The sequence below is a fragment of the Diuraphis noxia genome, unplaced genomic scaffold, assembly GCF_037042655.1.
Source record: "Diuraphis noxia isolate RWA-SAM2 unplaced genomic scaffold, SU_Dnox_SAM2 contig0002, whole genome shotgun sequence".
Classification (NCBI taxonomy): Eukaryota; Metazoa; Arthropoda; class Insecta; order Hemiptera; family Aphididae; genus Diuraphis; species Diuraphis noxia.
In genome coordinates, this window is record NW_028301712.1 from 38,957,542 (window position 1) to 38,980,231 (window position 22,690).

The 22,690-nt window shown below is 29.7% G+C and overlaps 3 protein-coding genes across 5 annotated transcripts in view; 1 reads left to right on the forward strand and 2 right to left on the reverse strand.

Annotated features, from left to right (window-relative positions):
* LOC107168450 (uncharacterized) overlaps positions 1 to 596 on the reverse strand; it is a 104,956-nt gene extending 104,360 nt beyond the window's left edge. Inside the window, exon 1 of the mRNA XM_089218848.1 lies at positions 350 to 596. The gene's annotated coding sequence lies outside the window, so the exon portion shown is untranslated. The remainder of the gene's footprint in view (positions 1 to 349) is intronic.
* Positions 597 to 1,226: 630 nt separating this feature from the next.
* The window catches only part of MnM (myomesin and myosin binding protein), a 31,500-nt gene continuing 10,036 nt past the window's right edge, over positions 1,227 to 22,690 (reverse strand). For all 3 annotated transcript variants that reach the window (XM_089218853.1, XM_089218854.1, XM_015517864.2), the window contains 10 exons: positions 8,836 to 12,799; positions 8,501 to 8,617; positions 6,229 to 6,491; positions 5,322 to 5,544; positions 4,914 to 5,064; positions 4,420 to 4,556; positions 4,171 to 4,298; positions 3,937 to 4,109; positions 3,465 to 3,853; positions 1,227 to 3,390 (listed from right to left, as the gene is read on the reverse strand). In XM_089218853.1, coding sequence (XP_089074979.1) covers positions 1,532 to 3,390; positions 3,465 to 3,853; positions 3,937 to 4,109; positions 4,171 to 4,298; positions 4,420 to 4,556; positions 4,914 to 5,064; positions 5,322 to 5,544; positions 6,229 to 6,491; positions 8,501 to 8,617; positions 8,836 to 8,947 — 3,552 coding nt within the window. In that variant the 5' untranslated portion in view covers positions 8,948 to 12,799 and the 3' untranslated portion in view covers positions 1,227 to 1,531. The remainder of the gene's footprint in view (positions 3,391 to 3,464; positions 3,854 to 3,936; positions 4,110 to 4,170; positions 4,299 to 4,419; positions 4,557 to 4,913; positions 5,065 to 5,321; positions 5,545 to 6,228; positions 6,492 to 8,500; positions 8,618 to 8,835; positions 12,800 to 22,690) is intronic.
* Positions 15,556 to 19,646, forward strand: LOC149058430 (charged multivesicular body protein 1b-like). Its single transcript, XM_089218245.1, has 2 exons — positions 15,556 to 15,819; positions 19,276 to 19,646. Exons 1-2 carry the CDS (start codon positions 15,556 to 15,558, stop codon positions 19,642 to 19,644), a joined length of 633 nt encoding a protein of 210 aa, XP_089074371.1. The 3' UTR covers positions 19,645 to 19,646.

Genomic DNA, 22,690 nt, shown 5'->3' on the forward strand with positions numbered 1-22,690 from the left:
TTATAATGCACATTATCAAAATATGATGTGCATGAAATGTTTAAAAGTGTAAAAAAAAATTTAATTTTTCAATGACAGCTTTATCTAATATCTTTAATCTTTATGATAGCCCGTAAAACATTAAATTGCGATGGTCAACGATGAAATTAATAACAGATCGAATACTCACTAATTGAAACGGTACCTATACTAATATGGCTATTACAGCAAGATAAAATACATTTTTTGTGTTTAAGCAACAATTAATATCCGTGAAGTCGTTTAATACATTCGGGACCTTATTCGGATAAAAACAAAAATGGAAACTTAAATTCGCGTGCATTTCAAATGTTACGGGGACGCGACATACCTGAGGATTAGTTTCTGTCACCACCAGTCGCCTATTCCTTATTTTTGATTCCTTGCCGCTCTGACATGATAACGTGTTGTGTTGTTATCACGACCGTTCCGCATTCGGCACGAACGTTCGCACTCGCAAACTCCAAAAAGCCTACGACGGCGATGACGATTTTACGGTACCCAACGTATAATCAGTAAAGGTAATTATTGCTATTATTATCGCCGGAAATTAATTGTCGAAATACGTGTACGCGCACACGGGTTTTCGGACCGAGTCTTTGTGCGCGCGTGATGAGACCGCGTCCACGCCCGCTCGAGTGCGAAACCACGTAGAGGGGATCGGTTTTACATGCGCAGTTTGTACAGCGATATTTCTTGCGATTTATATCACGCAGTGGGCTATTTTAAAGTTTTTGTTGTAGTTTATATATTTTTTTTTCATCATTTTCATTTCGGGGGTTTTTTTTACGTATTTTATTCTGACGACTTCCTTTCATTTGTGTGGGGCATGTTATATACATCGTGTTACGCATGTTTGCCAATATTCTTCCCCATTCCGCACCATCGTCTGTTTTGCCCACACACGTACGAATGTAATTATAATTTTTACCATTATTATTATTAGGTTTTATTATTAGTAGTAGTATTATTATTATTGCTATAAGTACAGTTACACACGGTCACGCAATATGACACACATTATTTTTGTCTAATACTATTTGAGAATGCATTATGATTTCATTTTTCAGCAAGTAAAAATAATTAAATGTTTTAAAAAATAAGCAACAGTGTGTCATTACTGAGTAGTAACGACGACGCTATAAGACTTCACCTTAAAAAAAAATTGGCTTGAAAATGTGTTTCAGGTCAACACTGAACATCTCGAATGCCCAAGGTATAAAATATTATTTTTTATTTGGTTCATAATATTTTATAACGTTCAGTATAAAACAACAATATCCTAACATGAACAATATTACTGTTACATTTCTCATTAAGTGTAAAAAATAAAAATTTTAATTAACAATAAAATAATATAAATAGAGAACAAACGTGTTTAAATATTAAACATTATGGACGTTGGACATATATATCATATGGAACCCTGTCTTTTCCCATTTCACACTTATCTGGGTCACATGTTTAACGCGGACAGTGTAATTCATGTGTATACAAACAAATCGCCAAAAAATCAAATTCTATCCCAAATTTGTGTCTTAAAGAATCGGAACAACAGAAACCCAAAAACTGGTACAGAAAGTTTCTCATCTTTGCACATATATAACCAATAGCCGAACACAGCCAACGACAGGTTGCCAAATATCTTCAAATACGGCACCGCATTGGGCTCGGGCATTTCCGGCTGATGCAATACGACGGCCGATAGCCATTCTCCTGACGTCTCCAGATTTACATCAGCTTCCGGTTGTATAGACAACTTTTCCAACGAACAATCACCGCTCTCTTCATAGTATTCTTCATTTCCACAATCTGCATCCACGTTACCATCTTCTTCGTAGTCATCCCGCAGCCCAGCCTCAAATCTAATGACTGGTTCATCACAGCATTCTATGGCTGCGGCCATTTTTAATTGTTCAAAGTCAAAATAAGTTTTGGCTACAGGTCTCCTAGCCACTCCACTGTATTGTTCAACTATGTCACCGTAATGTCTAACCGCAATCATCTCAGCGGCAGCGGTGGCATCAGTATCTGTGGATGAGTCAGCATCGGCATCCGTGTAGGTATTAGAATTGTTGACTGGAGAATCGTCACCCCCGTCACTGGCTGCCAAAGATATCTTTGAATCTCGTTTTGGAGATTTCTTCCTGGTCACTTGATCATCGTACCTGTCACGGTCAGGCCCATTTGATTGCCTGTTTAAAAACGGTGGCACAAAAATCTTCTTCAACAGAGACTTTGGGCTGCGATCGTTTGTCTCTGTAACTGTAATGACTGGAAGCGTCGGTCTTACACCACTACCAACGCCGGTTTCCCGTTCTGGTATCTCGGGTGGTACGATACCAATCGAATCTGACGATAATTTAAATATCACCCGTTCCGAATTCTCAGATGCTGTTGCATTCTCCTTGAAAAACGGATTCGGCAACATTACGTACTTGGGGATTCCGTCCCTTGGCCGATAAGTCCCATCCACTGACGTCTCTATAGTAGATATTTCAGCAGTGTCTAAATTTTTCTCATCTGGTCGAGAGTATTCACCACTATCAGTCGATCCATTGGAATAATTTAAGGAGTCTTGTGACATCGAGTCAGACTTTTCCGACGTCTCTTCGGTGGACGGTGAAATCACCGTCGTTATCGACGATCTTCGTTCAGTATTTTCAGAGCCTAAAGAAGCCGAAGTTATAACTACTTCGTTGGCCTTTTCTATCCAATTGGCGGGTGACTTTGACCGTTCCCTGTCAGAAAGTTTTTGATCTGACATGTAATCATCATCACAATACACCGTCGAAAAGAAAGCGCTAGACGAATTGTGTTCTAACGCTCGTTTTCCACTTCCAAAACTGGTAAACTTTTCTTCTGACATATTATAATCATCGTCAGATTCTATTGAAGTTTCAGACTCTAGACCAGAAAACGTAGTAGACTGTTTATCATCATCATCAATTGTTTCTTTTACATTTTCCATGATTTCTTCATCTATGCTGTTTGTTAACGACATAAAACTAATTGTGTTTATTTTTTTAGAAGTATCGACGACACTATGAACTGAATCTGAATCGCTAAAAACTGATTTTTCTTCAGAGCCATCTTTTGATCTTCTAGTAATAGGTGACCGCCTTAAGCTGTTTTTCCTGTCCATCGCATAAATCGCAATTTTTTGAGCTTCTGATGAAACATTTTCATTATTTGAATATCCATTGAACCTATTTAAGTTTCGTTCATACAGGAGTTCACTAGAGCTGTAAGAGTTCCTTAAATGTTCTTCGAAATCTTCAGACTCTGCGCCTAATTCAGGAGATGATAATGAAATAGGTGGAGCTGATCCTCGTTCGAAATTCAATAGTAATAAAGAATCTGATGAATTTCCTAAAAAATATATTTACATATAATTTTGATAGCTATAATATAATATAAATTAATAATTTATGTTATACACATACTTTTTGTTGTATAATTCATTAGTGATGTTAGAGAGTTTGTTGTATCTCCCTGACTTATCATTCCATTATTTGTCTTTAATCCAGGAGGTAAGCCCCAATGGTCTTTTTGTTCAATTGGCTGTTGTATGGTCTCAGTGGATACGTCTAGATGACTAAAGGATTTATAAATATCCGTCTCGGAGTTATTTAAATCAGCCTTCGTCTTTTTTTTTCGTCTCTTTGGTACAGGAGGTGAAACCTCATCTACACTTAATTTCCTCGCTTTAGACGACGGCTCAGGAGATTTTGATTTTCGACCAAAATACTCCAACATTTCCTTTTCTTGGAACTGTATTAGTTTTTCTTCATCCTCTAATAGGAGAGCTGGTGTGACTACAGGCTTATATATACTGTATAAAAAAATATATGAATAAAAATAAATACTTCTACTAAATACATTATATTTTCTTGTAACATTTGAATGTTAATTTACCCTCGTTTGATATCCGGTAAGAATATTGGTTCAGATACATCGCTTGGTAAACTCATGCCATAAGGATTTTCTGCTTTTACTCGGAATCTGTACTCCGAACCTTCTAGTAAATCATCGAGGTCTGCAGTAAGTTGTCTACTGGTGGACGCTTTTAACCACATATCCCATCCAACCTGCGAACCAAAGTGTTAGATATTAAAACATGATTAACCAAATAGCTTAAAATCATATTACTCTATTATACTCAATTATATAATTTCCAATTTTACAGCCTCCGTCATCTTCTGGTGGCTTCCAGGACAGTGTTACAGATTTACCTGACGTTTTAGATACATGCACTTTACCTGGCTGTGAAGGTCTATCTAAAAGTAAAAAACAATAAATACATTTCATTCAAAAGTGCATTAACTATTTTGTATAAATAATAAATAATGGTTATTTAAACATTATTAAAAGTCATTTTGTCCAATACTTATTACGTACCCGTAACAGTGACCAAAAATGAAGCCATATGTTCACCCAATGGGTTTACTGCTTGAATTTGATAGCACCCTCTATCTGATCTTTTAACACACCCTAATTTTAGGGCGGCATATTTATCTGTATGAATCACTTCAAATCTAGAATTTCAGAAATGTTTATTGTAGTTACACAATACATTAATACATTATAATTAGTTGTTTTGTTTTTATTATTGTCAACAATAACATAAATATTCTAATAAAATTGTTAAACTTCAAGTTGAAATAAAATTGTGGTATTTAATTAACGGGTTCATTAATTTTCAACTAATTGTAAAATTATAAAATTTTATTCGATAATATTATATAATATGATATATAATTTGTATACATTTATAATCTAAAATTAATTATATTTACTTACGAGCATTATTGTAATTATTATTATTTATTTATATACAATAAAAATGTGTATCATACAAAATATTTATTTCAATGATTTAAAATTAATTTTACCTATCACCACCACGGATTTCTTCACCATCGTGAAGCCAAGTAACTTGTGGTAACGGACGGCCGGAAACTGATACTTTTAATCTCATTGGTTCATTTTGTTCCAATAACAAACCTTCTTCATAATCTTGGGGTAACCGAACCATGGGCGGCGCTAAAAATAAATTTCACTTTTAAATGATCATTCTTACGACATCTCGCAACTATATTGTGTCATTACGATTGATTATATATATATATATATATTATTATTATTATTATTAGTTTTTAATGCAATCATTTTAAGATAGTTGATAAATTAACTTAGTAGTCATTGGACTATGGTTTATATTCTGACGTAACAATTATTAACATATTATATATAGGTAAGTCTTATATTAAATATCATGATGTAGTGTGATTAGTATATACCTTCTAGTCTTAACCTAGCTTTTGTTATCGCGTGGCCAGCTCTGTTTGTAGCTGAACATTTTATTTCTCCTTCGTCTGAGTACTCAGCCTGGTGGATATATAATGTACTGATTCCATTATCAGTGTTCACCCTTTGCCGCCTGTTACTGAACAGTTCAAACCCGTCTTTAAACCAACTGATTTTTGGCGCCGGCGTACCTTCAAACTCCACTTCGAATTTTACCTTAAAACGTGTTCCATTAGTGTAATTTGTATATAAATATTATTATTTACATTTATATACAGGTGTACAATAGTTATTAATTCATGTGTGCCCACAACTATTAAGTTTATTAAAATATGTAGGTATTGTGTTTTTTTTGGAATTTTTAGACATTCTATAAATCGTATCCGAAAGGAATCCATATTATAGATTCCTAATATAAAAATGTCTAAATAACGATTTTATGCTATCTGAGCAATAAGAGATGATATAATTTAATATCAGTACCTTGATTATATTATAAACAAAAATTATGTTTTAATGCATGTCCTCGTTAATCCATATGAATGTGTGATCAAACACTTTTAAAAAAAAACTTTTTGTTTGCAGGTTTGCAGTTAAAATGTATTATACTGGCGCAAATAAAAAATAATAACAAAAGTACAACAGAATGTCTTTGCGGTCTTTAAAAAGTTAAAAAAATAATTAATACTAAATTTGTGTTATTGAATTTAATTAGGTTGTATAATCTAGTTACAGCAACTTTAATAGAAGTAAAATATTATCATATAATTATTCTTGAACGTATCTATGACTTTCCAAAATTATTATTATTTATATACTATACAGATATATTTCAGTTCTTCGGGTTCTATTTGTAAATGGATTTCTAATTAGATTTACGTGCTACGAACGTTGACATACCTGATCGTTTTCCAACGCGACGCGGTCTTCTATTCCACAAACGAAAACCGGTGCGACAACAGCTGTCCTGTGAACGGTCATCGTGACCGGATCTGAAACGATGCTCGGTGGCGATTGTCCCGATGAGTTGATAGCTTTTACTCTGAACTGATAACGCCATCCTGGCTCGAGGCCACTTAACGTCAGCTGATTGTGTGGGACTTTTCCCGGCGTGGCTTTGACCCAATGAGGTGAAATGGTCCGTCGATGCTCAACAATATACCCTAAAAACAGCAGAAGCCGTATCGTATTATAATATTGTATATAGATAAACTACTGGTATGATAGTAAAATATGTATTTCTATCCATAACTAAACTTAGCTTTAGTTAGGTTTAACGTCCCTTACACTGAGAACTGAGAGCAAAACTATAGCATTGGTAAAAGTATACCTAATACTATACTTTAGTCATCTACTCGGTAACTTTGTTGCCAATCGATGAATAAAAATTCAAATCCATTGATATAATATAAGCATAATAAAGGTTCATATTCATCTTATATACCACAGCCAAATTCATCTACCTTCAATCCTACTTCCCGTAACTATAGGTCAAACCCACCTTTGAACATTTATGATTTGCATATTTTGATAAACACTAGATTCAGAATTTTTGAAAAAACCCCACTAACATTTTGAATGCTGAAAGTATTAATAGTTTATCACAAAAACTGAACTTTTCATCTATCTGGCAGATGTCTACCTAGTACCTAAATAACGTCAAATTATAATTATAATTAAAAATTGTTTTTTAAAAAATTATTATATCAGTTAAATATTCATACAATATTCCATACTTATTTCTAAAAAAGAAAACCTGTATAACATTACGGTTATAAAATTATGAATCATTACTAAATTAGATAATGTGTTTTAGTATTATTATTTATTTATGTATTTATTTTGTAATTCTCAGAAAAATAATATACATGTGTCCGACAGCCAAAAATATGACTTTCAAGACGTATATGACGTAATAGCACTTGTATGATACTAATAAAAATTTGGCCACGTAATAAAAATTAGAAAAATTATATTGGTAAAATGATGTAAAATCACATAAAACATTTAAAAATTAAAATTAAAATCGCTAAAATAATTATCATTAAAGCTAAGATAGTTTACACACCTAAAATTTTATGTAATTTTTCACAAAGAAAATTTTTGATAAATAAACATCTTATTGTTTTTTTATTTAATTAATATTTACCTTTTACCTATGCATTTTATATTAATTGGTAATTAATAGTAATATTTTACCAAAATGTATAGTTTTAATATGTATGTTCAGTTAAGATTTGTGGTCGGAATTAAATCAATAGTATTTATCATTAAATTGTATCAATTATTAAAATAATTATTGATAAATAAACCAAAAATATATTGCTATGAATTTATTGATATATAATTTAATGCATATTGCATAAGCTTAGTTTTAACTATCTCGGTTTAATTAATTTAGTATATATAATATATATATTATATATTAATCTTACAATATTAAATACTTATTTTGACATAGTTTTATTTATTTTCTGTACTTTGGCTATATTTACTCTCTATAAAAGATTATTCAGTAATTCTGCGAGGGTTAAAGACACGTGTATAACACTAAGTCATTATTAATAGAAATTCCAGTAAAACGGTACGCTTAATACGCTTCGTCCTACTTTTTGGCACCGGAGAATAATATGCGTTTGATGTGAATGAACTTTCTTACTACCTATATATTTTGTTATTGTGATTCATTTCATAGGTGCCGACTGTAAGACATTATATTATTTAAAAAAACTATAATACAATTTTAAATAATACTACTACATGATGTTTATAACAACATTTATTTTACCTATCAACGACTTTAATAATTATTATTACAATGATCATTTAATTTGCAATTATTGCACTTCTTTGATTATATGTAAGCGTAATAATATTTTATTTTAAACAAAATAATCTTTTTAATTAAATTTCGCCATCTATGTATTTCGAACAAGTTGGATATTGTGTGAAAGTTGTCGATTTTTAAATGATATGTACATCATATAAGCTTTCCTAGGCTTTGTTATTTATTCTGGTTTAAAATGTTTAAAGAATAAGCAATGAAGAACGTTCAAGTCATTTTATGATCCATTCAAAATGAAGTATATTACATGCTTGTATAGCAGACATCAGTTGTATTATATATATTTATATATATGCAAATAACGGTATTTTTTTTGTGCAAATCTACCTGTGATTTTCGAACCGCAGTCACGGGCCGGTGGTTTCCACTTGACAGTTATCACGTCCGGTTCGTCTGCTGGAGCCGCGATCACCAGATACGGTTTTCCCGGCGCGGACGGCGGACCTGCGTCAAAACGTACTTATGGAAGAATACAACGAGATTACGAGAACATTATTTATCATGATCACATCTTATTCGCGTCTACGGAAATCCGTATAACGTTAACACGTGATCAATTTTGTGGGTGTGCGTTACAATAAAATGTTAAAACAATATAACTGGACCATTCAAATTCACAATGTATTATAGTATATTTAATTTGTGATAGTTGAAGAGTATACCGGAAGTAAATCTCTCGGACGACGATGACGACGACAGATGGTTTCGGGAACTGGCCGTACCGTTATACTGCAGCTTGTGCAGTTTGCCGTGCGACGAAGACGAATTACCCATGGTGCACTGCCATCCAAAGTACTATCCGCGGGGCCCGTGTGACCGGACGCACGCGGTGACGGATATGCGGGACGGGCGCACGCGTATTGCGCGTTTTTTAACAATAATAATTTGAATGAGTATTAACAATAATAATTAGACGAAATTATCGAATCTACCCGGCGATCGAAAAATATTGTACGTGGTTCACGGTATACGGTATACAATTTTTGTACTGCGTGTGTGAATAGACGTCTTTCGGGTGGTCGAGAGATCGTGCGTCGGCTCAGAAGTCTGACATACGAATATCACCGAAAATAGAACGCACACACAGCTGCTGTCGGGTCTAGCCGGTGCCCGTGGATCTGCTGCGCACTGTACGTTTTTCACACTCGACCGTAGCGGTGCCGGCGTCATTTTTTATACACTTTATTATATAATTATTATTTTCATCGGAATTATTTATTATTATAATTTATAATTATTGGTATTATTATTTTTAGTATCATTTTTACAGTATTATATTTGTTATTATTATTGCTATTATTATTATTGTTATTATTATTATTATTATTATTATTACACCATGACGTGACCGAGAAGGCGCCGCGCCGCAGACGTAGACGTCACAGTGACGATAGCGATGGCCAGAAGATGCATGGAATGTTGCCACGATTACAAAAGAGATTTAAACTTTTAGATTTTAAGCTATGAGAGGAATGCATTTAAATTTCTTTTACGTGAGTCGGCAGACCTTTTTGCAACTAAAAACGTATCTGAATCACTAGTAAAATTTTACGTCAGGAAATAGGCCCCACATCATCAAAAACTCTTACACGCACATATTATAAATGCCAAGTTAAAAATGGTTAACTTAATTCAAATGTTCTATACAGCCAACAAAAATTCACTCAGAATTATATACTTGATTAAGCGATACGTTATTGCCTAAGTATCTTACTAACCTAATAATTAACGACCTTTTTTTTATTTATTGTATTTCAATAATAATTTATAAGCTACAATTCATGGTCTTCCGATTTCTAATCTGAAAAATTTTAAATTAAATTAATTAACTATAATACATGTTAAGAGCAATCTGCGTGTATGATATTATATAGTGTATACATGGTGATTCTTTTATCAAACAACATTCATTATTTAAAAAAGTATTGACTTTTTTCAAAATATTTTTTACATAGTTTCAAGTTATTAAAAAATTATATTTTTAAATATTTTTTATCCTTATCATTTTTTAAGTTTTTTACTTTTTTGCATGACAACATAGAGTTTTAATTTTATATTCCAAAGCAGAATATTTTTCTAAGTATTTTGATTCATAAAAATCGAATATAGAACGAGTAGTTTATGAGTTATAAGTATTTAAAGTTTAGACAAGCGGAGTAGTGGACAAACATTTTGGGAGGTAACCCCGTACCACTCCACTCTGATCACTGAGGTACCTGATGGATAATACACCATATTACCATAATTATGACTGGTATTTTTACAATGATAAACTTTATAAAAATTGAATTTCACAAGTAAATGTTTGCTTTAGTGATTAATGATGAGTATGATCGCATCGAAATCCCAACCCTAATATTAAATAATTGATAACCACTACGTAAAAATACGTAAAATATCTATCGTAGTTTCAATAAATTAATTATAAAACTTATTGGAGAAATGTTATGAAAGTTTATGAAAAATTCTCTAACACTTAAAAAATACAAAATAAAATTATCAGTATCGGCTAAAAGAGCTAAACACATTTTCTATTATCGGAGTTACATTTTAAAGGACCAGAACAAAAAACATATTGCATCAAAATAATTCTAGGCTTAATATTATTAATCATTATGGTATATTTAATATAATATTCAAATAGTTTCCAGGTTAATTTTTCAATTTCATACACAGGAACTTACGTTAGAGGAACAAAGCCAAACTTACTCACACCATTAATCACTCTCAAACAATTGTATAATATGGTTATTGTTAGAAAATAGCTTGGCATCCAGATTTCATCCAGACGACGGACAGTTTAGACGAAAAAACCGCGATGAGAGTTACATTATGGTATCTACATATTATTATGAATTATGATATAATAATTTACTAATATGAGAATTAAAATATGTTTTTTAATTCAACATAGTATGAAAATAAATAGGTGAACAGATAATAACCTACACCTACCTATTTTCACTGTTTTTATGTTTTTTTACTTAAAATTTTGATTTATTTAGCTTATATTAATGTTTAATTATAATGAATGACACTAAAATAAAGATCTTTTAAAAAAAATGTAGTTCCTCGTTAGAATAATATACCTTTTGACGTTAAAAGGACGTCCCCATGTATTGTTTCTGTCTTACAAGTGCGTAACATAGTAACTTCGCGTTCAGTAGGACACGTGTAGTTCTGTTAGTTTAACATTTATAGTGAATTATCCTCTCATAAAATTTAAAAGTAAGATTATTATCTAGACAACCTCGTACCTAGGCTTTTTATCATATTTTGTTTTTAAATAAGCGAGCTATGAGTAATTTAAGGTTTTAACATCTTAAAATACTCATAACTCGCTTTAAAATTAAAATATGATAAAAAGCCTATGAAGTTGTCTATATAATAATCGTACCTTTAAATTTTATAAGAGATCAATTCACTCTAAATATTAATCAATTACTTATATTGTGTACACGCATCCTAAAATATCATCATCAAATAGCAGATGTGCAATTTAAAGCTGTAGATTAAAATACTTGAAATTCAAAATGTTTATATGATAATATTAATAAAAATATAACAATAATAACTATCACGTTTGTGTACCTATAAGATATAATATATGAATATTATTGTATATGTATATTGTATATAGTATATACCCTTACTATACATACATCTATAATATTATACTAATCTAACATCACATCGTGAGTGAAGTAGGTAGACACTGAAGTATATACGAAACACGTTCATTATTATATATTATCATATTATTGTATAACAATATTATTATTATTGGCGTGGATCCGATCGAGTTCATATTATTATTTATTAGGAGAGTACTAATCTTTCATTCCATCCTCCTTTATATCATAAATATTTATTGTTGGTAAGATGTATCCACTTAAAGAACAATATATAGACCGTAGTTGGACACAATAAATAAAAATTTGAAATTGTGTATGTCCGACGTGTGTCCCGCATATTAAAAATAAATAAACAACCCGATAAATAACAAAATTAATTATGTATATAAATAAACCATTTTTACATTACATTAAGACAATCGGTGTGGTGATTATACAAACAACGATTACTGATTTATTTAATTAAACATCATAGTTTTATTTCTAACGGATATAAATATTGAATATACTATTCAATCAACTATTTCCTTACAAAAAAAGAAGATTCAAGTTTTTTGAGTTATGATCCTTAAGCACTGGCAGGGTAGTGTGATCTATTGCAATACGAATTGTTATTCGTTGGTATTGGATATAAAAATATATATACCATATACGAATATGATATGATGAAAAAGAGTAAATCGATAAAATAAATAATAATACGTCGCACATGATATTCTATGGAAAACTTTCATTGAGTTTACTTTGTTATCTTTATAACATAGAATCCCCATTAGAAGTGCTCTGTGCCTTGGGTTCGATTTTTGGTAAATCGGCGGTGCAAAATCCATTTCCTCCTACAAAGCGTTTAATAAATAAACCAGAGTGGTCGAGAAAATTTTATATTGTTGTATCTCTCGACAGATTCAATTGGTTAATTATTTCTCGTCACAATGGAACAGCAGACAATTAAACATGGCGTTCCGGCTGAAATACCTCTGCATATATAGTTCTGAAAACAAAAATAGTGCTATTTATAATATACAATGCTTATTCAACGGGTACCTATAGTAGTACACACGCATCGACCTTATTATCGTAAACATAAATGTTTGATAAGCGGTTAATAGATATATTTACGGATGATACATAATTACAAAAATATAGCCACATTATGTGGTATCATTGTGACTATATAGTATATATTATATATAAACAGAAACCTTGTCGACCCTGCGATGACAAAATTTACCCTGGATAATAATAGGTATATATAGAGGCACCAAGCTATTTCGGAAGACAGACACTATTTAGTTTGTATTTATTTTAATCATAGATATATAAGAATGGATAGGCCATTCATGCTGACTCGTACATACGGAAACGAACTACATGACACAAATATATGTATATAATATAATTATTGTACATAATTTATGATAAGACCTCTATCAGAATAAAAGGTACTGATAAAAATCAGTCCTCTACTTCTTCCCCATTCCGGCACAATTCCCTCTATTTTATTAACATAGCCATGGCCTATCCGTTCTTTAATAGGGGCTAGGTAAATTGAGTCCGAGATAAGTTTGGTACATTTTGAAAGCGGTAAATTGAGTCCTGAGTAAAAATAGGTAGTAGGTAAGTTGAGTCCCAGAAAAAATAAGGCAGTAGGTAATTTGAGTCCCAGGGAAAAACGATTTATATGCATTTGAAATTAAAAAATGTGCACTATAAAATTTTTATTTGTGATTTGTGGACAATTCATTGACTGCATGTATATGATTTTGAAAATAGCAACATGCATTTTTATTGCATAAAAAATAATTATATAATTAATAAAAATGCATGTTGCTATTTTCAAAATCATATACATGCAGTCAATGAATTGTCCACAAATAAAAATTTCATAGTGCATATTTTTAAATTTTAAATGCATATAAATCATTTTTCCCTGGGACTCAAATTACCTACTACCTTATTTTTTCCGCGACTCAACTTACCTACTACCTATTTTTACCCGGGACTCAATTTGCCGAGTTAGGGTCATTTGGGACTCAATTTACCAACTCCGCTTTAATATCTTTCTATGGTTTTAATAGCACTGCAACACACCGGTGTCGGCGAGGCGTTTTATCCCCAGTTCAGCCGTATCGTCTGTTTTTTTAAATAATATAGTTTTCTTAAAATTAAATGGGCCACGATTTTGTTTTCTTCGAACTTTGAATAATAATATATAAATATACAGACTTTTTAAATTTACCGAGCGAAAACTCCACGTAATCTCACATCGATGTACATAATATATAATATATAGGTATATGAATAAAAATTAATTTTTCTTTATTTGTTTGTCCACTATAAACTCAAAAACTATATTTAATGATTAAATCCTTCAACATAATATCAAACAATGCATATTGATGAACAGATCTAACAATAGATAGTACTTTCATTATTCATACATACCTACATATTTTTTTCTGCCATTTTATCATTTATGAAACAATCAAAAACGAATATCCCATAAAGAATATTTTTAGACTTTTTTATTGGATAAAAGTTTATTATAATGCATATTTTAAGAATATTTAGCACATTAAATTCACACTAAACTGACACGACACGTCGACACAACATATAATATTATTTTATTTTATCATACAACAAAGTAAGACATTAATTCATAGATAGACCATACCTACTGTTATTATTTATGCAACTACATGTTTCATATCTGTTTGTATGCGTAACATTATTATTGTTACTTTATTTTTGGGGCTCAGAAGTTATAGGAGTACTATATAATTATTCTGTATGCTATTATCGATCGATAGCTTAGTCTGCTATAAATCGAGTTATACATATGTTGTTGAGTTATAACCCATATGAGTTTAAAAAACGAAAATCAAAAGATAAAGCATCGATAATACATATTTTATATATTTCGTCAATTTTAGAAGAAAGTGCATTTTTTTTTCATACGTATATTAATAATAATCATTATTATTATTATTATTATACATATTTAATATTTAAATATTAAAATATTTTCTAAACAAAAAATAATCTCTTTCTCTCTAAACTGTTCAATTTATTAAAAATATTGAATCTAAAACTCAATATTATTAATTAGGTATTGTAGATATTTATGGTTTTCGTCGCGGTCAACAATTAATTAAACTACAATGGTATGATGTGCATAATATAATATCTATCGCACTAATATTCTAATGTATTCATCAAATTATTTTTTCAGCTCAAAAAATGTCAAAATGATAAACGATATTTTGCCATATTAGAAATATAATAAATTTATTTTCCATAATTTTCATTTCTTTTAGTGAAAATTAATAACAACATAATATAGTTTTTTTTAGAATTCGAAGTTTTTATTAAATATTTTTATGCCAATTTGTATGCATATTTTTCACTTTTAAAATCCTATAACTTCCGAGCCTTTATACTTAGTATATGATTGTTAATGGTTACAAAATCACGAAAATGTGATCTTTTTCGTTAGTCAAAAATAGATATATAAATAAATACTACAATAAAATCCTATATAAGAACAGCACATAGATATGATATAGTATTTTTTTTTACAATATTATACCACATAATATACGAGTAAAGGTTTAATTATTGGCTACATTAAAGTGTTTATGTTATTATGTTGATTTTCGCGCAATATTGTCTGTAGATTGTATTTAGTCCACCAACAAACATATTTTTCAACTGGCAGATATAACAGGAATATTAAAATTATTAATGACACTGCATTTAGACAAAAAAATATTCGACTTGAAATTAGCTGCCAAACAGATAACGAGGAGTGCCAAAAAATTGAAAAAACAAGAGGCCAAAGAAATTCACACATGTTTGAAGCACGTAATGCTCGGTGAACTCGAAATCGGCAGGGTACACGCGGAAAACGCAGTGCGCAACCATAACCAAAGTTTGGAATTATTAACGCTGGGTGCCCGATTACAAGGAGCCTTGAACATCCTGCAAGCGTCCATCTTGCAAAACAAAGTACGAAATTTTTTTTTTTTTAGGTAGGGAGGAAGAGTGAATGATTTATAACTTCATATCACGATCATCTACTAAGTTTAAAGCTTAGGGCTTTTCACGCCATTTCGATAATATGATGAAGTGATAACTCATAGCACTAGTTAGGTATACAGTATATTATAGTTTATAGTTGGCTCAATTTTAACCCGTAAAATATAATATTATGTTTGAACCACTTAATCGAAAATTATTGTTAAAAGTCTAAATTTATTAATCAATTAAAGGTTGGTATTCATAATAATAATAAATAAAAAAGCGGGTAATTAGGTGTCAGTAGACACAGTAGTACAGTAGGTTAAAAGTAGGTCACTGTATTGGATGGTGTAAAATTTGAATTCAACGATAAAATATCATTTCATACGAAAAACTATTCTGATCGGAGACGGTTTGTCAGCTTAAGATATTAGGCTATTAATTGTATTATAAATTGGTATTATTACTACTGCAGCTAGTAGATTGAATTAATATTTTTTAATTTACATATTATCAAATTTTTATGTAAATAATATACTTTAAAAGTTTCAAGCACCCAGGAATAATATTTTTAAATTACAATAATTTAAATAAAATTGTTATTCTTAAATATTTAATGTGTAATTTCGTCCAAATTTGAAAGTAAAATAATACTACCCAAAAAATCGTGGTAAAATATTATTTTGAATTTTTTGGTTTCAGAATAGACTACTTAAATTTTAAATTTCCGATCCTTAGATGCAAAAGCAGTTGAACGTTTAGTTACAAAATAATTTGTAAATAATTTCATTAAAATTTGAACTTAAAATACTTATAAAAAAACATGGGTAATGGATATTGGATAATATGTATAATTTATATTATTATTAATATTTTTCTACTGCTATTATACCTCAGATAATCATAGGAATTTTGCATTAAGTTTTTAAGCTTTTTAGACCAACAAGTAAAAATATTTTAAAACTTTATTTTAGGAAATAGTTTTTTAGTGGAAATTTCAATTATTCGCAGTTATTCGTTTTTTAAGAAAATATGAAAATTGCTATAATACCTATGTGATTATTCAATATTTCCGGTAAACATTTTTTTATCGATTGAGAAATTCAATCTAGTGAAAAATCTTGTATTGAATTTTTCAAATCTTAGATTTAAAAATAACAAGTTTTATGTATTTCTAACATAAAACGGTTTGTAAATTTTATATATTTTGTCAAAATTTGAAATTCAGATGCTCATACAAAATTATTTTGGATTTGTTGAAAACTGATTTTGCGTAAATATTCTCGATTTATCTTATATGGTCCGAACTTACTACTGTCTATAGTGCTTTTTATTCATCACATCAACGCTTCAATTCATTGTCATCATTGCGTCGAGCATCAACCTATAAGTATAGTTCAACAATGCTGTAAATGTACACTCTATATAATATGTACGGTTATTGAAAATCTTCTTATGCAAATTTGGCACTGTTTTGTTTTTCGTCACTTGAATATTATGGGTGGATGACGTGTTTAAAACTTTAAAAGTATAGTGTTGGCCAATCGGTCAAACATATCAATGCTGCATATTGATATGATGAGAAACCTAAAAACGTAATCGAAATAGATTGACTTTCTCAAATCATTTTTTTTTTATATTATTATTATTATTTCATAATATTCAATTATATATTCTATACATATTTTTGGATTTATGCTTGAAAATTGGAAAATTAGATCTGAATACTCTTACTTATTAATGAATATTAATATTAATTAATTAAATTGTTTTCTTGGTTTACAATATAATATATATTTTCACTTCACAGTTTTTAAAATATAAAAATCAACAGGTATCTACTTCTCAGTAGCTTAATCGTTTTTTTTTTTTAATCTAAAGTTTTATATACAGTTCATTCATTGAAATAATAGTGCTTTATTTATTTGAGACGAATTAATTATGAAATCATTGATTTTTTTGTTATAAATACCATTTTATTATTGCCGACTTTGAATTTATAATTCATAGATAAAACATAATATTTTATACATTTGTATTTTAAATAATATAGTTGCAAATTCATATGCTGTTTTAATAAATGAAAGCGATTCACCTATATTATACAGAGTATCCCACAGAGATCTGACATTCTGACAAATGAAATAACTTTTGTTCTAATCAATATTTTTTAAAAATTTCTTTTAAATATAATCCATAGACACTTGCGCTACATTTTTAGAATACATTTTTTATTTTTTAATACTGAAAATAAAAAACTTAAAAATTGATAAATTTTTTTTTCGAAATATTCAATAATATAGCCAATTTGTAAATTTGATTTTTAGAAAAATTGATATGGTAAAAACACTTATTTAAGTCAAAAGGCTGATTTTTCACAATTTTTTTAAATATCAATATTTTCGTTAAGTAAATTACGATCTAGTTTATGTTACTTGTTTCATGTACATGTTACATGAAACTTGTAATTTCAAATAATAATAAAGTTTTTTTTAAATATTTTATAAGAACATTTTTAAATAAGTGCATGTTAAAATCTAATTATTTTTTTTTTATTGTATTTATTTTAATAATATGTGATGTATAAACTATAAATTACTATAATTTAAACGAAAATATTGATATTTAAAAAATTTTTAAAAAATCAGCCTTTTGACTTAAATAAGTGTTTTTACCATATAAATTTTTCTGAAAATAGTGAAAATCAAATTTACAAATGAATTGGCTATATTGAATTTTTCGAAAAAAAAAATTTATCAATTTTTAAGTTTTTTATTTTCAGTATTAAAAAATAAAAAATGTATTCTAAAAATGTAGCGCAAGTGTCTATGGATTATATTTAAAAGAAATTTTTAAAAAATATTGATTAGAACAAAAGTTATTTCATTTGTCAGAATGTCAGATCTCTGTGGGACACCCTTTATTTTTATCTATAAAATAACCTACAAAGATTTATTGGTGTGATTATATAATTAATAAAGTATAAGATAATCACGAAATGTAAATTATTAATAATACTACAAATCAAATTCAAAACTTAATAATTTTCTAAAACGAAACTCTGTTAGGTTCATTATTATATCCCTCGAGAAATTGAGTTATACGTTCCTTAATCATATCCATCCACTCAGGGAAAATACCGTTTAATTTTTGAAAAAAGGACGTTAAATTAATGAAAAAAAGGTGTAATTGTGATCTAATATAAACAATTCATTATTTTCAGAAAATCGATTTCATTTAATCAATAAAATAGAAAGTTATTAAAAAAAGTACATCTTTCATTAATTAATGGTGACTTTATTATACAGTTTAAACTTTTAAAGAGATTGTTTCTTTTTTGATTTGAGAAATCATAATGTTATGTTAGAATCAAATATTAATTGCAATAAGATCAACGCTTTTACGATTATATTGAAATTATTATATTATGTACGCCTGCCGCAGGTCACTTCGGCCATGCGGTCAGTCGTCACGTCCATGGCGTCGGCCTGTAGCGCACGTGACATGCACTTACCGTCGCTGACGGCCACCATGGACAGGTTCGAACGGATGACCGACCACTTGGGAGCGCGGCAAACGTGCGCCACCCAAGCGCTCGGCGGCGTGACGGTCACGGCGGTAGGCGCCGAACAAGTCGACCTGCTCATGGCGCAGATCTTCGACCGGGCCGGGTTGGATGTAAGGAACGTTATGCCCGCAGCTTTGACAGAGAGCTCGTCACTGCGGCAAACGATTACATCACCGCCACTGCCGCAGGATCCGATCCTGGGCCTTGACGAACAACTGGCCAAGCTCAGAAACGACTACGGGTGAACAGCGATTTAAAATATTTAAACAATAATATACTTATGGGTATTGGGTATCACATGAATAACATTCGTTGATATATTATAATATTTATATTAACCAAATATATTTTGATGTTATATATTGCGGCAAACTTGCCCTTAAACAGATATGTCTTCCTAGGATGGTGAAATAATAAGATTATAAGCTGAAACGTTGGATATAATATAAAACATTTTATAGTAAATACGACATACGTTTATACGTATATAATATATATATATATATTATATATATACAGGATGTCCCGTGAGGATTATATTGTTATTTGTTGATTATTTTGTCCCATTGCAATATCTCCCGAAATAATGGTGACATCGAAATTCAGGTTTTTGTAATAAGACTTACAAGGATAAGAATTACAATTGTTTTATATTTTAATTGATTTTAATGTTTTGGTAAAAAAGTTAAAAATATATTTTTTTATTTAATTATTTCCAAAAAAAAAAAATAAAGATAGCCATTTTGTACCTAGAGTTTATTTTTCTGAGGATATTGACGTTTCAAAATTATATTTTCATTAATTTCCCGATTTTCAATAATTTTTTTAGTTTCGAGAAAAATTGCGAATTAGTTAACACCGTAATGTAATCAAACATGTGACCCGCCGCGCAGCACGCATTCCCATACGGCCGTCCGAATACCTTCCGTGTTCCTAATAGGCAGTTATAAATAATTATAATCATATTTTATTTCTTCAAAACTAGAAAAAATATTAAAAATCAGGAAATTAATGAAAATAAAATTTTGAAGCGTCAATATTTTCAGAAAAATAAACCCTGAAAATGCCTATCTTTAATATTTTTAGAAATAATTAAATAAAAAAATATATTTTTTACATTTTTTACAAAAACATTAAAATAAATTAAAAACCCTGTTAATCTTATTATAAAACCAGAATCTATATCTCCATTATTTTGTGAGATATCGCAATTGGTAAATCTCCACGGGACACTGTATATATATACAACTAACGTTAAAACTACAATTTAATCTCTAAAAATTTGATTGCCAGCCAGTTGATTTAATAGACAGCTGAATGTGGTAATTAAGTTATGTATTTCATATTAATATAGGGTTCTATATACATTTAGTACCTACACTATAAAACCTAAAAAAATTGATTGAAAATCCCTAACATAACAATTTAAATTAATAATATTTCATTAAATGTGTATAAAAAATGTAAGGTAACGTAAATTGATAAAAAAGACTATCGAACACAATAGAAAAAGGTAAAATGACGCTACCTAAAAAATAAAATTTTAAATAAATATTGAATTAGAAAAGACAATTTTTTAATGCTTCTAAAAATTTTTTTAAGCTCAATACCCACTAACTGGTACAGATCAAAATGAGATATTATTATCATTGGTAGTAGCTATTGGGTAAATGATTATCTATACCTATAATAACGATGATTGACACTGACGTTCAATGCATGCATGCAACTGATCACCCAGATATAGTATTAGCCTGGTGGGTCTAAGTGTTTCTTATAATTTAATATTTGATGGCCCATATCATTCCTAACTATGAACCATATCGTATAGTTATGGAGAATCACACTAATTATTAAGTGGTAAGGGAGGGTTATTTAGGTGCCCGAAAATCGAGCCAGAACGCACTTTTTTCAAAATGTAAAGTAATTGAGTTAAGTAAAAAAGTAATTGGGACACTAAAATTCTTCATTTTTAATAGGTAGACCCAAGCTTGATAAACTATTTTATTATTGAATCCAGTAAGTAGAAATTTAAATTTAAAAAATAAAAATCGTAGAAACATTAAAAGCCAGGATTTTTAATAAATTATTTAAACACAATGGTATTTTTAAATAATTGAAAATAAATAGTATTATTTGAATGATTGAGTATACTTAATTTATATTTTATTCATGAAAAATTTAAAAACTACATAGGTACCTACTGTAATTAATAAAATATATTATATATCTCCTAGCTGGTACCCTTTAAAAATATATATTTAATTTGTAAATAGGTTTAGAATGGCGGAGGGAATTTAGGGGAGGAGCTCTAGAGTTTTGTTCAGCCCCCCCTCTGTATAATTTTTTAGTTAGAATATATGTTGCATAGATACCAAAAGCATTATAGACTAGAGCCCTCCTCCTATAAAAATACATTACGCAACGTTTATGCATAATTTGTTACGCAATATCCGGACAATAAAATGTAAACAAATATTGTATACGATGCAGGTAAATAAAATGTGGTCCATGGACCAATTACCTATCACTTGATCGGGTGTTTAATCTCAAAAGTTCGACTACTAGTTACTACGACCTTATGAAAAGTTCGAAAATAATTATATATTATATATACAAATAATTTACTAATGCGCATAGATGGGCTAAAAAAAATATAAACCTATTTTTCTCCACCACACGTGAATCTGATTATATTATGTGGCTGGTGTTGGAGAGGGGGTTCGGTGAAGGCTAATTCAAGCTACCTACTATAAATTCAGACGACGGATTCGTTTGATTTTTATCGAAATTAAATATGTCAATGGAAATTTACTGAAACAAAATAAATGAATGATATAACAATATAACATAGATCTTTGTTTGCTAATTAATTATTAATTGTTACTATGTCAGTTCTTTCTGTAGTTACACCCTGTATAAATAATATTGCATTCATTATAATATGTACATAGTTATCTTTCGTAGAGAACGTCGGGACTGACAGGCACATACATTGTATATAGTATATACGAATACACGCATGGTTTCTATTATATACATATAGTAAACGCATGAATTGTTATTTCAATACAACACAATTTAACGAGCTGCGTATAACAATACATATATAATGCTCTATTATAATATTGCATGATATAAACATGCCTCTATAATATTTATTATATATAGTAGTAATATTACATAATAGTATAATACCTATGCATACATCCAACCTGTGTGACCGAGTGTATACATTACCTATACTTCGTATCTTTTATTCGCACATACATTTGCAGTTATCTCAATAAT